This window comes from Hemicordylus capensis, chromosome 3, assembly GCF_027244095.1.
Source record: "Hemicordylus capensis ecotype Gifberg chromosome 3, rHemCap1.1.pri, whole genome shotgun sequence".
NCBI classification, from domain to species: Eukaryota; Metazoa; Chordata; class Lepidosauria; order Squamata; family Cordylidae; genus Hemicordylus; species Hemicordylus capensis.
In genome coordinates this window covers 21,256,267-21,271,565 of record NC_069659.1, presented here as the reverse complement: position 1 = coordinate 21,271,565, position 15,299 = coordinate 21,256,267, and the positions used below count along the sequence as shown (strand labels likewise).

The 15,299-nt window shown below is 44.7% G+C and overlaps 1 protein-coding gene across 2 annotated transcripts; it reads right to left on the bottom strand.

The window, feature by feature from the left end:
* On the bottom strand, window positions 1-14,992 carry C3H11orf97 (chromosome 3 C11orf97 homolog). Of its 2 annotated transcripts, XM_053307598.1 has the most exons (4): window positions 14,261-14,973; window positions 10,638-10,742; window positions 2,861-2,986; window positions 1-142 (listed from the first exon to the last, which is right to left on the bottom strand). In XM_053307598.1, the coding sequence occupies exons 1-4, from the start codon at window positions 14,754-14,756 to the stop codon at window positions 138-140; spliced, it is 732 nt and encodes a 243-aa protein (XP_053163573.1). In that variant the 5' UTR covers window positions 14,757-14,973; the 3' UTR covers window positions 1-137. The 2 variants fall into 2 exon arrangements, with proteins under 2 accessions (XP_053163573.1, XP_053163574.1); XM_053307599.1 differs by lacking the exon at window positions 2,861-2,986 and having other exon boundaries at window positions 14,261-14,992.
* Window positions 14,993-15,299: the final 307 nt, after the last annotated feature.

The window sequence follows — 15,299 nt, the reverse complement described above, 5'->3', positions numbered from 1 at the left end:
CACAGCTTCAAAGTTTATTTTACAAGCTATTGTACAAGTTCTAAAATATAGTACTTTGCATGTGAACACAAAAAACAATTGTAGGTTTGCCTTCTTCCTATGCCTTCCATCAGGAGTGATGCTGCTTTTCAGAGGGGCTATCCTAGAGGGGGGAAAGATATGAAAATGACATTGAAAAAGGTGTGAAAATGGTTAAGTGTTATATTTCCAACAACACAATTGTACAGTATATGTATTTTTATGTAGGATATAAAACGCTTAATAATCCACACACTGAAACATTTGCACAACCCGCTCACTATCAAGTTATGGCGCACTCGTCCCATTTCAGTGGGACTACTCAGCAGTAATTTAGTTTATTTCAGCTACTGACTTTATTTGGGCTGCTGTGAAGCAACTGGTTTGATATTTTAGAGGTGTCCAACTGGCTGCACCCAGCCTTTGAGATGATTTTGAATACATTCTTGGGAGCGTAAGGACTGTGGACCACACTTTGTTGGCTTGATATTGTGGAAGCAATTTCCTCTTCCTGTAGGAACCACCTCATCGATAAGCCTGGATAACTAGGCTAACAGGAAAGTGGTCTCAGCTCTAGGTTCTTTTAGGAAAATGGCCTTGTGCTACAGCAGTTCTGTGTTGCAGGTAATGAACCAGCCCCATGGCAATTAGATGTTAAAGCTTCAGAAGCTGACCATCCCTGATCCAGAGTAACAGAATGAAACAGAACAAAAACAACAACAACAAAAACACCACACCATACTGCAATCCAACACTACTTGTGAATCTGAGGGCTGATTCACATGTTATTCTTTGAAGGTGCAAGGAAGCATCAATGTGCTGTAATTGAGATTGGAGCATAACTGTGGAAACCTGGGTTCAAATCAGCCGCAAAGGTTACTGGATGGCTGTGAGCCAGTCACCCTCTTTCTCCCTCAGGCCAATCTCCTCCACAACTTTGTTCTGTAGATAAAATGGGGGTTGGGGAGAGAATGTACAGTACTCCTTGAAGCATGAGTGATCTTTTAAAATAATAATAAAAAGAAAATCCACAACAAGTTTTGCATGAATGTTTGAAATGTGGAGAATGTAGCATTCAGCTTCCTTTCCTAGTTTATTTTTTGTGTGAATATAAGCATTCTCTGGTGTACATCTCCACTCATCAGACATGTACTGGTGGATGCTGACAATCCCATGTTCATGACTGTTAACTTTTGCTGGGGTATCTTTGAGTTCTTGGCAGGGGCGTAGCAAGGTTGGAGTAGGCCCAGAGACAAGATTTTAAAATGCCCCCCCCCCCCCCCACTGAAGTTCAGCTCATGAAGTAATCTTAAATGAGGCTGAATAGTGGTAACAAAAAGCGTGCACGCACGCACGCACGCGCGCACACACACACACACACATACCTATGTGCCACAATAGAACATCATCCTAAATTATTTTTTTAAAGGTTTTGTACATTGTGGATGATGCAAGTCATTTAATGGTGCTAGAGAAAGACATGCTGTTCTGGTAGCTCCAGGTCTTAACACTCACATCAATTTCGGAGGATGAATACAACTGAAGGAAGCCCGGGCAGGTGCGTGGCTGGGGGAATCAGTCATGTGACTTGCCTCTGGGGGGCCCGCCAAGACAGTGGGCCCCCAGACAACTGTCTCCCCTTGCCCTATTATAGTTACACCCCTGGTTCTTGGATGCTCACAAAATTCATCTGGGATTGCCAGCGTGGTGTAGTGGTTAGAATGTTGGACTAGGACCAGGGAGATCTGAGTTCAAATCCCCATTCAGCCATGAAACTAGCTGGGTGACTCTAGGCCAGTCATTTCTCTCTCAGCCTAACCTACTTCACAGGGTTGTTGTGAAAGAGAAACTCAAATATGTAGTACACTGCTCTGGGCTCCTTGGAGGAAGAACAGGATATAAATGTAATAATAATAATAAATAATAATAATAATAGTCATCCTTCATATGTGCCTGCTGACATTCACCTCATTTTGGACATTCGCAGTAATATGCATATGTAAAGTGTAATGGAAACTGCAGCTAGTGCCAAATGCGGCAGCTAGGGTTTTATCTGGAGCTGCCTGGTGGGATCACATCACACCCATTTTGAAAGAGCTGTGCTGGCTACCAGTTTGTTTCTGGGTCCAATTCAAGGTACTGGTTTTGACCTTTAAAGCCCTTAATGGTTTGGGCCCGGGATACCTGAGGGACTGCCAGCTCCCAAGGGTTGCTGCCCGCTTGACAAGGTCATCTGAGGGGGCTCTGCTCCGGGTGCCGACAATGAGGGAGGCTTGGTTGTCGTGCACGTGAGACAGGGCCTTCTCTGTTGCTGCCCCCAGACTCTGGAATGCTCTCCCGGTGGCTCTTCGCTCCTCAGTCTCCATCACAGCTTTTAGAAACAGTGTAAAATCTTGGCTTTTTGCCCAGGCATTTATTTAATTTTCTGCTGCTGCTCTTTGTACTCTGTATTGCTTTTATGCTTTTGTTTTAAAATTTTAATCAGATTTGGTTAATATTTTTCACTTAATATTTTACATGTCTTTTTTACCATCATGTTTTTAAATATTGCTGTAAACCGCCTTGGGATCGTTTTAATGAAAGGCGGTATATAAATTAAACAATCAATCAATCAATCAATCAATAAAAGTGGGAATATGACAAGCACATGATTACAAATGTGTTATATGGGGAATCAAGATTTGTCATAGTTTGACGATGAGTGCACACTTGGTTGCAAATGTGGGTTTTCTGTTGTGTAACATGCAGTGTAGCCCTCAGGTGTTTTGCTCCAAAGATGCAAAATGGCATGAATTTTTTTGCGGGGGGGGGGGGGGGCGGGGGGAAACGAGCACAGTCTTACTTCTTATGATTGCATGCCTGGAGTAGTACTTAGGCTGGGAAAGTAAGGTGCTTTCATTCTGCGATGCCAGCTTGAAGCCTCCCACAGGGAAATTCCTTTTCAGACTCCAAATTCCTTCCAAAGCCACTATTCATAACATTAAAAATGACAAGATTATAGTTAAAGAGACAAGCTGGCTTTCCATTAGCGATTAATATCCACACACTGAAACATTTGTACACCCTGCTCACTAGCAGTAGATCTCTGGAAGGAACCTGTGTACTTTTTAAAGGTCTGCAACAGGCAAACATGTCAATATTTAACTTCACACACCTTGTTTCAGTGTTTTACACAAAGGAAAACAATAAGGACTGAACAAACATGTGTCTTAGACCAGTGGTTTTCAAACAGTGTTTCAGAGAGCCCTGGGGTTTCTGAGAAGTTTCTCAGGGATTCCTCAAGAATAATGATGGACACGTTTTCTTGAATATTGATCTCCTGCAATGTGCAGTGGCAGCGTGTGTTGTAGGCAGCATGTTCAGTTGATACAGGGTGATGGTGAGGCCTGCATGAGCTGACTGCACGCTAGAATATACTTCAGAATCCTCTGCAATGCTCAGGAATTCCATGGTAGATGCTTATGGGTTCCTCAGCAAACAAGTTGATACAGAGCACGTTCCCTCAAGTAGAATGTTTGAATACCACTTTGGCATAGGCTCAGCCCTTTCATGAGACGAGGTGAAGCAGCAGATTACTTGGGCGGCGGTAGGTTTCCTGCTTCCAAACACTCCTCCCAAAGCGTTCAAACACATGGAAAGAGAACAGGGGCAAAGCTATAATAGGGAGGGCAGGTTCAAAGAACCTAGGCCTCCAAGCTCCCGGGAACTGCCTGACTCTGCTCTCCCCGTGGCTAGAGCCCTGGAAGGGCTGTGCGAGTTCTCCAGGGCTAATTCTCTGCTGGTATTTGCTGGCTAGGTGCACATTTTGTTTGTTCTTTCTGTGAGGGAGAAAATGAGGAAAATGTACACCCAGCCAGCAAACAGCAGCTGTGAAGGAGCCAAGAAGGGCTCTGGACATGCCCCCTTGCACAAGACATCATGCACAAGGGGCGTCATTGGTGCATGTGCCCAGCACGGCCACTGAGATGGGCAAACTGGGACCCTTGTTCCCCTTGCTCTGCTACTGAAAGAGAAGAAGAGGCTGCTGGCAACCTCCTCTCCCTGCATCAATTTCAAAGCTTTCAACAGTTCAATTTGAAAGGCGGGCTTGGCCTCAACAGGGCCATGGGGCAAATCAGAAATTGACACCTCGCTTCTGGCACCACAATACCTTGGGCCAACCCTGCTGAGGCCAATTCACTGAGGCTGAATCAGTGACCAAGTGGGGAGGCCCCCTAGCAAAATTCACAAGCCAACCATCCAACTCCCCTATCCCAATTTGAGTCAAATCATTGCCTTCTAAAAACAATAACTAAGGGGGCTGAGAAAAACAGCTAAGGGGATCAGGCTCCCTCTGGTCCCCTGTAATTCAAGCACTGTTGAGAATATTTATTTTATTACACTCAGATGTCCTTCATGATGGACAAGAGATATATTGGCACACATTGATTTTACATATTAGGGGACAGACTCAGAACATAAATTGCCACCCAAGATCACCTGCTGAACCTTCCTAGTATCAATAACCTGTTTTGTGTTGGAAAGGACACAATAAATGGGCAATGGATGACTGCCCACTCATTGATGAAAACTTGATATGTTTTCATCAGATGACAAGGGATTGAGGTGATAATTGTCCATGTAGACAACATGGTTTTGTGATATACTCTTAGGGAGTGGGTTCACTAGAAGAATTGATATGGGTGCCACTAACACAGGCCTGCCTACAGCTCAATAGCCACAGATTGTGGCCTGCCAGGTACTGGTTGCAAATGAAGAGACAGAAGTCCCACGGTGCTGTAAACTATTTATTTGAGCTCAAATAAATAGTTTACAGCACCGTGGAACTTTGTCTCTTCATTTGCAACTGTATTTGGTGGTTCTTGTTTTTCTTCGCCCACTGCCAGGTACTGGACAACCTTCCTGTTTATGCATCTCAAGACAGGCTTATCAAATCTTTGGTGGGCCCTCAGATGTGGCTGGAGGCTGCAGTCAGCTTGGTGCATTACAAGTTGCATAGGCCTACACTAGAAGTTGTGTTGGTCTTCTCCAAAGAAGTACAATTATTCTAACGGAAACCTCAACAGATATTAAACTATGTGAAGGCCACTTTAATTGGCCATCATGCTTGCTTTGTGTGGAAGTAGGACCGGCTGGTCTTTCCTTGTACCTCCCCGTACCTTCCTTCATTCCATGCCACGAAAGATGCTAGGTAAGGCTATTTTCTATTTGTTTCATGGGTTATATTCTGAATTTCTTGAACTGGTCCTGTGTAACTGAAAAATTAATAGATGTGCTGATTCAGGGTTGTTTCTGATGTTACTTTTGTTATTAACTGGCCCAGAACTTTTGGAGTAGGATAGGTTATAAAACCAAATTACAGACATAATGGAAAGTCAGTGTTGCATAATAGACAGCATTATTTCCTGCTACTTAAGTCTTGGAGAGCCACAGGCTCACACACTCCCCCTCTATGTGAGAAAGGAGGAGAATGAAAGCTTCCACTTTCACTTTAAGAATAAATCACATTTTTGCACTATGTATAAGCCTGGGGTACTGTGATTTGTTAAATAAATGGAACAAGTTTGGGTATCTTCCTTGTATGTCTGAACCTACTCTCTGTCTCTCTCTCTCTCCCTCCCCTCTCCCAAGAGTAGTTGCGAGGATAAAAAAGAAATAACTCCATATATGTTGCCCTGAACTCCTTGCAGAACGAGCTGGACACAATTGTGACAAAGAAAATCTATGGAGCATTATAAATGGCATGGAGGAAGATGTACAATACATAAATGATGTAGCTGTCTTCCATCATTCATTTTAAACTAGCTTGCAACTTGCTGCTTCAGATTCTCTTTGAGAATTCCCATAGATTTCAAGAGGGCTATTCTAGAAAGTGTGTACTTAGAGGACTGTCTCTTTGGAAGACAAATGAAATATTTAATGCTAAAAAGAAAAAGCACATTTTATGGTTCACGTGTGTTTTCTGGTGACTAGAGTACAACACGAGCAAAATATTTATTAGCTCTGCTAGAGTTTGCTCTTTCATTCATTCATTTGGAACGTGGCCAAATTTGCAGTTGCTTTTTAGACAAAAAAATACAGTCAGGGAAAATAGACAGAAAGAAATACATTTATTCAGCTTCATTTATCAATGAGTTGCATCAGTTACTGGCAGTTATGGAGTTTGGCTGGAGAAAAGCTGTCAACATCAGTCCTCAAAGGACTAATTCTGATGTAATGTTTTTCCGTCACAGAGGAATTACCCCAAAAGAAATATCCACACACAAATTTATTTTTGTCAGAATTCAGAATCCACATGGAAAGTAACAGAGCATGAAAGATCAGAACAATCTGGAATTCTTAGCTTTACATCTTAGTCCTATCCTAAGCACAGTGGAAGTAAGTTAAGGGAGGCATAATTTGCACTCCAGTGACTTTCACAATGCAAACATGAATCCCACTTTTCATTTCCTTCTCAATAAACAAGTTTCTAGTTCTTCTAGCTACAGGAAAAACTTGAAAATAGATATGCAGCACCTGATGAAATTTCAAAACCCAGGGATGAGTGTGAGGGCTGAACAGGATATGTTGATGCCAGCGAATGGAGCTGTAGTGTCGTTACCATGTTTGCTCTGATGCAACGAATGAAACAAAAAAGACCTGTGTCTAGGTTCGCTCATGTTCAAAACAAAGTCCAAAAGAACCCAATTTATATAATTACAAATTTATATTAATATGAATAAAATCTTTAAATAACCCAATAAAGGCAGTCAATGACTCATTCGTGTACAGTCATAGAAATTATTCTGAAGGGACTAACACAAATAAAAGTGTCTCAAGTAAATCCTATATTCATTGCCACAAGGCTTGATCGTCATAGTCCTGTATTTTCTGCATCACCATGGTACTTGATTGCCAGATGCATTTTGGCCTATTCCAACCTTCTTCAGTGGCAGCTCATTTAGCTGAGAAAGCTACATTACAGACATCCTGTTGGATATCATGAATGAATCTCCAATATGGTTTTTATTCTGGACTGATGCCACTGAAGAAGGCTGGAATAGGCCGAAACGCAACTGGCAATCAAGTACCGTGGCGATGCAGAAAATATAGGACTATGATGTTCAAGCCTTGTGGCAATGAATATAGGATTTACTTGAAGGGCTTTTATTTGTGTTAGTCCCTGCAGAATCACCAACTCCCTGTTAGTCACAAGGTTGTGTTTGGGAATCAACAGTGAATATTATTCCTTGTATGTTTTATATCAGGACTTTTATTGAATTATTTTATTTTGGGGTTATGAATCCATTTCTGTGAATAGAGTTTGTTACAGCTAGTGGGCATATTCATTTTTATGACTGTACATTAATGAGTTATTGACTGCTTTTATTAGGTTATTTAAATTTTTAAAAAATTCATATTGATGTAAATTTGTAATTGTAGAAATCTGGGTGATTTTGGACTTTGTTTTGCTCTGATGCAACACCACATGTTGTGACTGTGCTTTGGCTTAAGTGGGGAAATTAACTTCCTTTGGATGCAAACGTTCATACAGCCTTGTTGTTTTATAGGATAGCCAGAAAGGAGGTAAAGACAGTAAGTGTTAGGGAGCTACAGAAGGCCAGTCTGCATACCTGGACAGCAATGACAGTGAAGTTGCTGGTGTCCTTCTTTGGGATGGAAGGAGGCAAAGGCCTCTTGTTGCAGGGAGGGGGCCAAGTTAGCTAGTCTGATGCAAGGAGAAGGCAGTGTGCCTTAGACTACTAGTTGCCAGAGTCAGCTAACTTGGGGTACACTGAAATATCCCAGGGAGTTGGTGAAGCTGTTGCAAATTACCCCATACAAGAGAAAATGATTTTTCTCAATATGCACATTGTTTGAGAAAAGAGTATCTATGAAGCTACAGACACAGAAAACAGGGTTGCTTTCATGAAAGCATACGGGAAAAGGGGTTTCTCTAGAGCAGCGCACAGCGGGTGCAAAAAGCAAGATTCCTTTGGCTTCAGGAGATGGCTGGGTGTAAGTCCATCCCAGCAATGATCCTTAATCACAAGATTTCATGAGTCTTGGAATCGGGAGGATCCTGATCCTATTCAGGCATCCCAAAAGACAAAGGGGCAGGTGTGAGTTTCTTCCTGTGGGTGCTTTGTGCTAATCGGGCAGGGATTCTCAAGCATACCTCCTCAGAACTGTTTCTGGGGCACTTATCAAGAAGAACTCAAAGACCGTGAGTTCTTTTGATAAACTCTTTTGATAAAGCTCTTGATGATGAAGCTCTTTGATGAGCTCTTTTGATAACCCTTGAGTTCTTTGAGTTTATCTTTAGGTGACTGCTCATTAAAACTCTCCAGAGCTGATGGGGGTGGGGGAACCAGTCTGTCTTGATTAGCTTCATCTTATCAGTTTTCAGTCTTTTGTTCAGCTCACTCATTCTTGCAGGCAACTATCATACTAAGGCGGTTCCTTCCTGGACCATTGTGATTCTATTGTTATCAAAGGCATCAGAAATGCACCCACATCAGAATGGGTAATTTCATTCTCCACCAAATGGAGGTCAGATTCTGGGCAAAACGAAGGAAGCCAAGAGCGAGAGAAATATGGGAGCACAGGACTTCTGCCAGGCATAGTAACATGGCTAACAGAATCAGATTAAATTATATGCACATCCGAATGATCTGCATACTTTACTTGAGTTGCAGAATTCAGCCGCTTTGGCACCAAATTGATTTCTGTTTTACAACAGAGTAGGTAACACATGGAAAAAGAAATGTGTTCAGACTAGCACAATGGTTATATTTAACAGTTTTATCCTTCACCACTGTGACACTGGTTTTCATGTTTCCCCCTTATTAATATGTACACCAGGCCTTGACAAATCTTAGGCACCAGGAACCATGATGCCTAGACATTTAACCGTAGTGCCTAGTCTAGGATATTCAGAATATTCAGAGTTATTTAATAAAATTTAAATATATTCAGAGTCATTTTACAAAATTTGTCCCAGGCAGCCATTTCTGTTGTATGTTACTTGTAAAGGGAATAAATAGAAGCCTATTTATGTGCCCTGCCTTCAATGCCCAGCACAAATTCTAGTGATTTTGTCAAGTGTCCATATATTTTTGGGCTGGCTCCTAGATCCAAAGCCAAGGTCTGATTAACACTATCCTGAATTCCAAAGAACAAATTGCAAATGTGACAAATCAATCAATCAAAAAATTTCCCACAGAATTTCATTTTTCTCCATAATAAAAGCAGTAATGACAAGGGTTGTTCATAAAGTCCATATTCTGACCCACATGTATTCACCCATAGGGTACAATATTTTTTCTGCAGACAGTGTATGTTGTTGTGTGATATGGCACCAAATATAATCTTCCTGTGCATAACGTTGGTTTTTTTGGTCTTCTGAGGCAAGCTGGTGAATTTGTGAAAAATGGAAAAATCTGAACCCTGGGCAGTGATAAAGTAGCTGTCCCTGAAGGGCATGAACCCACAGGAGGTTCATGCCAATATGCAGCAAACATTGGTGGAGAACACTCAAGCCTATCTGACTGTTGTGCAGTGTCAGAGAGAATTTGTGTGGCAGAGAATCATGTGAAGATGAAGAATGCACAGGATGGCCCTCAATGTCCATCATGCAGGAAAACATCAACAGTGTGCAATATCTTGTGATGCAGGACAGGAGAATGACAGTCAGGACACTTGCTGACTCTGCAGGCGTCTCAACTGGTAGGTCCATTCCATCTTGACAGACAATTTGAAGATGAAGAAAGTGAGTGCCAGATGGGTGCCAGGGATGTTGACAGAGCAACAAAAGGCATGTCACTTGCAGACATCATCAGCCATTTTGGACATGTTGCATCAAGATCCAACAAACCTTTGGGCCTGGATTGTGATGATGGATGAAATGTGGGTGCATTACTGTGATCCCTAGATCAAAAAGTAAAGAATGGTGTGGAAGCATACCTCTTCACTGCTTCCCAAGACGTTCCATGCTGTGGTGTCAGCAGGCAAAGTGATGGCTTCAGTTTTGTGGGGTGCTGAGGGTATCCTCATGGTGGTCTATCGGGACCATGGCACCATGATTACCGGCAATTACGCCAACCTAATCAGTCAACCTTGCAGCAATCAAACAGATGAGGCACAGGAAGTTGTGACGAAGCGAGCTCTTCCTTCAAGATAATGCACCAAGCCATACCTACCATGTGGCAATGGCTGGCATTCGTAATGCAGGATTCAAACTTCTTGAACACCCTCCCTATTCTCTAGACCTTGCCCCAGTTACTTTTATTTGTTTTCCCAAATGAAGGCACACCTTCGTGAGACAAAATGTTAATGTGACTCCGAGGTCATGACTGCTGTTAATGGGTGGCTGGATGACCGGGACAAAGAATTTTTTTTGCAGAGGGACAGAGCCGGTACTGTAGCACAGGTGGAACAAGTGTATTGCAGTCAAGGGGGATTACATTGAAAAACAAAAACAAAAACACATAGATCTGAGTTGTTCATATATGCTAGAATACAAACCTTTTGAACACCCCCCATATTATCCTGATATTTCACAATGCTTTCCCCCCATAAACATGTCACATTTAGTTTTCCAAACCTTTTTTTGTTTCCTTTATTCTTTTCGATCTTACCTTCTGAAGGGTGTTTGATTCGGCACTCATCTCTGCGGAAATAAAGTTCTTCCTCAAGCACTTCCTTCACCCTCCTTGGTGGTTCCACATACACAAATTTCTTCCCTGTTTTACAGAAGATAATGTAGAAGGATAGCTAAGGACTTCTAAACTATTGCAGTCCGTATAAAGCAGTGATTCTCACATTGTGTGCTGATGCATATCAGTGCACCATGAGAAATAAACTAAACAATGGGCACCTTCACACAATGGCCAGGAAGTCTGGTTCCCAGGGAGCGCATGCATACCCAGTGGGCATGTTGTCCAAACCTGTCAAAATCTGATTCCTGAGCCTTCTGCCTGACATTCTTCCAACTTTCTCTGTCCAATTTCAAATGTAGGTTACAAATGGACAGAGAATGTTGGGCAAATATCGGGCAGAAGGCTCAGGAACCAGATTTTGACAGGTTTGGAACTCCCACCGCAATTACACAATCCCTGGGATTCAGATTTCCTGGCAATCGTGTGAAGCTGCCCACTGAAAACTCAGATGAGCCCAAAATATCATAAGATAAGAACATAAGAACAGCCCTGCTGGATCAGGCCCAAGGCCCATCTAGTCCAGCACCCTGTTTCGCACAGTGGCCCACCAGATGCCGCTAGAAGCCACAGGCAGGAGTTGAGGGCATGGCCTCTCTCCTGCTGTTACTCCCCTGCAACTGGTACTCAGAGGCATCCTGCCTTTGAGGCTGGAGGTGGCCCACAGTCCTCCGACTAGTAGCTGATAACAGACCTCTCCTCCATGAAGTTATCCAAACCCTTTTTAAAGCCATCCAGGTTGTTGGCTGTCACCACATCTTGTGGCATCCTTCCCTGGACAATGCTTCCCACTATTAACTTTGTAATCTTTATTACTTTGGCCATGCCGCCTTCCAATCAGCCTCTGCTGGGTACAGGTAATCTACCTTGCCTCTGCAGAAGGCATGATTGGATTGGGGTGGCCCAAGCTATTGAGACACTTGGGGCAAGGTGCAAATGCTGCGTGGCACCATGTCCCTGGTGGAGACTAGCCTCCTGACCCACTGCAAGCTTTGAAAGTTGTGCAGAAGAGGGAAGGCTGTCTGCAGCTTTTTCTTATACTTCTTGCAAGTTTTGTAAGTAATGTAAGGAGCGGAGGGCACAGGGCAGTATTCTGCCCACAATCCTTGCAAAGGTCAGAGCAGTCCCGAGGAGCTGCTCTAATCATAGCAGCAGAGGAAGAGCATCTTGCTACCTTACTAGCACCCCAATAATCTGCTGCCTGAGGCACAACATTAGTCTGGATGTCAGCCAGTGTGCTTCAGTTTCAGAGGTCTGGGAAATACAGAAGAAGAATATGTATCTGGATATTACAATTTGGAAACCACAACTATAGAAACCAGTGGCAATGAAAAACATGCTGTTGCTATTTGAGAGTGCTGGGTTTTTCTTTTACTGTTGCTTTTAAAAATCTTTATATTTTCCTGTAAGTTGCCTTGAGAAATCTGTGGGCTGAAAGGCAGGGTATTAAATACATAAATAAATGTTACGTGATAAATAGTTTGAAAAAAGAATGGGGAACTTGTTTATGCCTTTTGGGCACCAGAGGGTGCTGTATGAAATTATATGCAGCACGTTTGGTTTTCATTTTGGAGAGAAGAAAAAAAATCCTTTCAACACATAACTAATCTGAACAAGCACTAGGAGTAATAACCTACTGGGAGGGAGGGAGAGAAGGAGAGAAAATTGAAATGCCCAATGCATTTTACTGTGTACATCTTCTTTAGGGGCACATGGCATCTGAACAACCAAGACAACAATTTCTCACCAAAAGGAATTCTTCTGGCAGCATAGGTTCCCAGAGTGATACTTGCAGACCAACTGCCTGGCAGTAGTGATAAGTTAACAGTCCTGAAAGCAGGTTGGGTCACAGAGAGAAAGTTCCCCTATGGGATAAACCAAGGCTCCAGTGCAACTGAGAAGGTTCCCTTGAAGGGGAAGAGGTGAATGCAGAGCGGGGTGGGATGTCCCGTCCTACATAGAGTTGGCCAAGGGATAAAAGCAGATCCTTATACAGGGGTGGCCCAAGGCAATTTGCTGCCTGAGGTGAGGGGCAAAATGACACTCCCCCTATCAGCAAGTGAGTGCTCAACATTCTCAGGCCATGCTGCTAAGGCAGCAGTGGTGACATGTGAGCACTCTCAGATTATGCCACCAAGCCAGGCAGTGGTGACAGGAGTGTCCCTACCTCATGATGGGTGAGGAAGAAGAGGTGTGCCCCAGGAGAAAGGAAGAAAAAATGAACAGTGTGCCCCACTGGGCGGAAAAAGGGTGGTGGTAGTACATGGTGGGTGGCACCCATGGTTGCAGTAACTTGGTACTTTTCATCCCCTTTGCCCCTTCCCACACTTACACCTCAGTGACTGCCTTGTCCTGCCTCATGGAAGGGCCATCCCTGTCCTTGTAGATTACAGGATACTAATAACCCTGAGGGAGAGGAGAGCTGGTCTTGTGGTAGCAAGCATGACTTGTCCCCTTAGCTAAGCAGTGTCCACCCTGGTTGCATATGAATGGGAGACTAGAAGTGTGAGCACTGTAAGATATTCCCCTCAGGGGATGGAGCCGGTTTCAAGTTCCCTCCCTGGCTTCTCCAAGATAGGGCTAAGAGAGATTCCTGCCTGCAACCTTGGAGAAGCCGCTGCCGGTCTGTGTAGACAATACTGAGCTAGATGGACCTATGGTCTGACTCAGTATATGGCAGCTTCTTATGTTCCTATGTAATGTATATTACACAAAAACAAAGCTTTGAGGGGGAGCCAATTCTGGGACAGTTTCCCCCTCACTGAAGTTCAGCTCATGAAGTAAAGAAATCTTAAATGAGGCTGAATAGTGGTAACAAAAAGCATAGTAAAAATATATATCCCCTATGTGCCACAATAGAACATCATCCCAAATTATTTTTTATAAGGTTTTGTAAATTGTGGACGATGCAAGTCATTTAATGCTACTAGAGAAAGACGTGCTGTTCTGGTCGCTCCAGGTCTTAACACTCACATCAATTTCAGAGGATGAATACAAGTGAAGGAAGCCCAGGCGGGTGCGTGGCTGGGGGAGTCAGTCATGTGACTTGCCTGGGGGGGAAGGCAGTGGGCCCCCAGACAACTGTCTCCCCTTGCCCTATTACAGTTACGCCCCTGGAGGGCGAGAAGGGTGACTTTGTTTCCGATGGGGTAACAGCAATGCGCCCTTGGTGGGGAAAGAAGGGAAAGGAAAGGAGGGAGATGGGGGGATGTTTCAAAGTTTCCCTTCAAGGGGATAAAATATGTGCAGGTGACTCCGTGTGTGTGTGAGTGAAGGTTGCCAACCTTCCAGGGTTCCAATCCTGCTGGGTGGGAGTCCACAGGAATCAGCATCCATTCTCCAAGTGGCTCTCGAAAGCAGTGGCAGGATATTGTGGGGGGAATCATACTGGGGGAGAAAGATCTCCAGGAATAGTGGGAGAGAGTGCACCCAACCCCAGCGTGCGTGCAGCAGCTAGAGGGCTGCGTGCATCCCATCTCTTCGCGGCAGAGGATTATTATTATTATTGCCGCCGCCCCTTTACCCCGCACCCCGGTTCCACTCACAGGGTGGTTGCCCCCTTTCCTCGTGCTCCTCATAGATCCGGCTTCCCGAGTCCCCAGCCCTCGGCTCCAGTTGCTCCCCGGCCGTCGCTCTCATGCCTCGGCTGCTGCTGCCGCTGCCGCCCCGGTCACTGGTGCTGCCGCCGCCGCCGCCCTGCCAGCCGCGCCCAGGCAAGTGAGACGCGGTTGCCATTGGAGCCCAAGGCGGTGGCGGCGGCATTAGAGGCGGAGGAGGGAGCTCGGTCGGGAGCGCGTAGCTCGTTACATACATCATGCCCCTCGGTGGGGCCGTGCTGGACTCCGGATTGGGTAAAGGAGAAGAAAAAAAGCCTGGGCGGAGGAGAAGGGGCAGCGCAGGAGCAAGGCGAGACCTAGGCCGCCCAGGGGAGGTTGTTGTCATGGCAACCGCGCTCAGCGGGAACCCCAGGCGAGCGAGGCTGCTGTTTTGCTTTGGCTTCTTCTGCCTCGCTCGTGCAGAGTGAACACACGACGCGCTCATTCTCTGTAGCAATCGCGGGGGCGTGGGTGGGTCATATCGCCTACCAGGTCGCGACCTCTGGCACAGGGCTCTGGTGCCTTCAAGGCCTGCGTGTGGTGTGGTGTGACACTGACAGACAGACGTTCAACGGGCCAAGCTTCCTCCTAACCGGCTCAATCTAACTAACCTCACTTCAAGTGAGTCACTTGCATGGTTATTGTGAGGATAAACACAACCAAATGCACTGCTCTCGGCAGCTCCTCAGAGGAAAAGTGGGATATAAATGTAAAATTGGAGGAGGACAACGGGTCTTGTGGTAGCAAGCATGACTTGTCCCCTTAGCTAAGCAGAGTCTGCCCTGGTTGCATTTGAATGGGAGACTAGAAGTGTGAGCACTGTAAGATATATTCCCCTCAGGGGATGGGGCCACTCTGGGAAGAGCAGAAGGTTTCAAGTTCTCCCTCTCTGGCAGCATCTCCAAGACTGGGCTGAGAGAGATTCCTGCCTGCAATCTTGGAGAAGCCACTGCCAGTCTGGGTAGACAATACTGAACTGAGATGGACC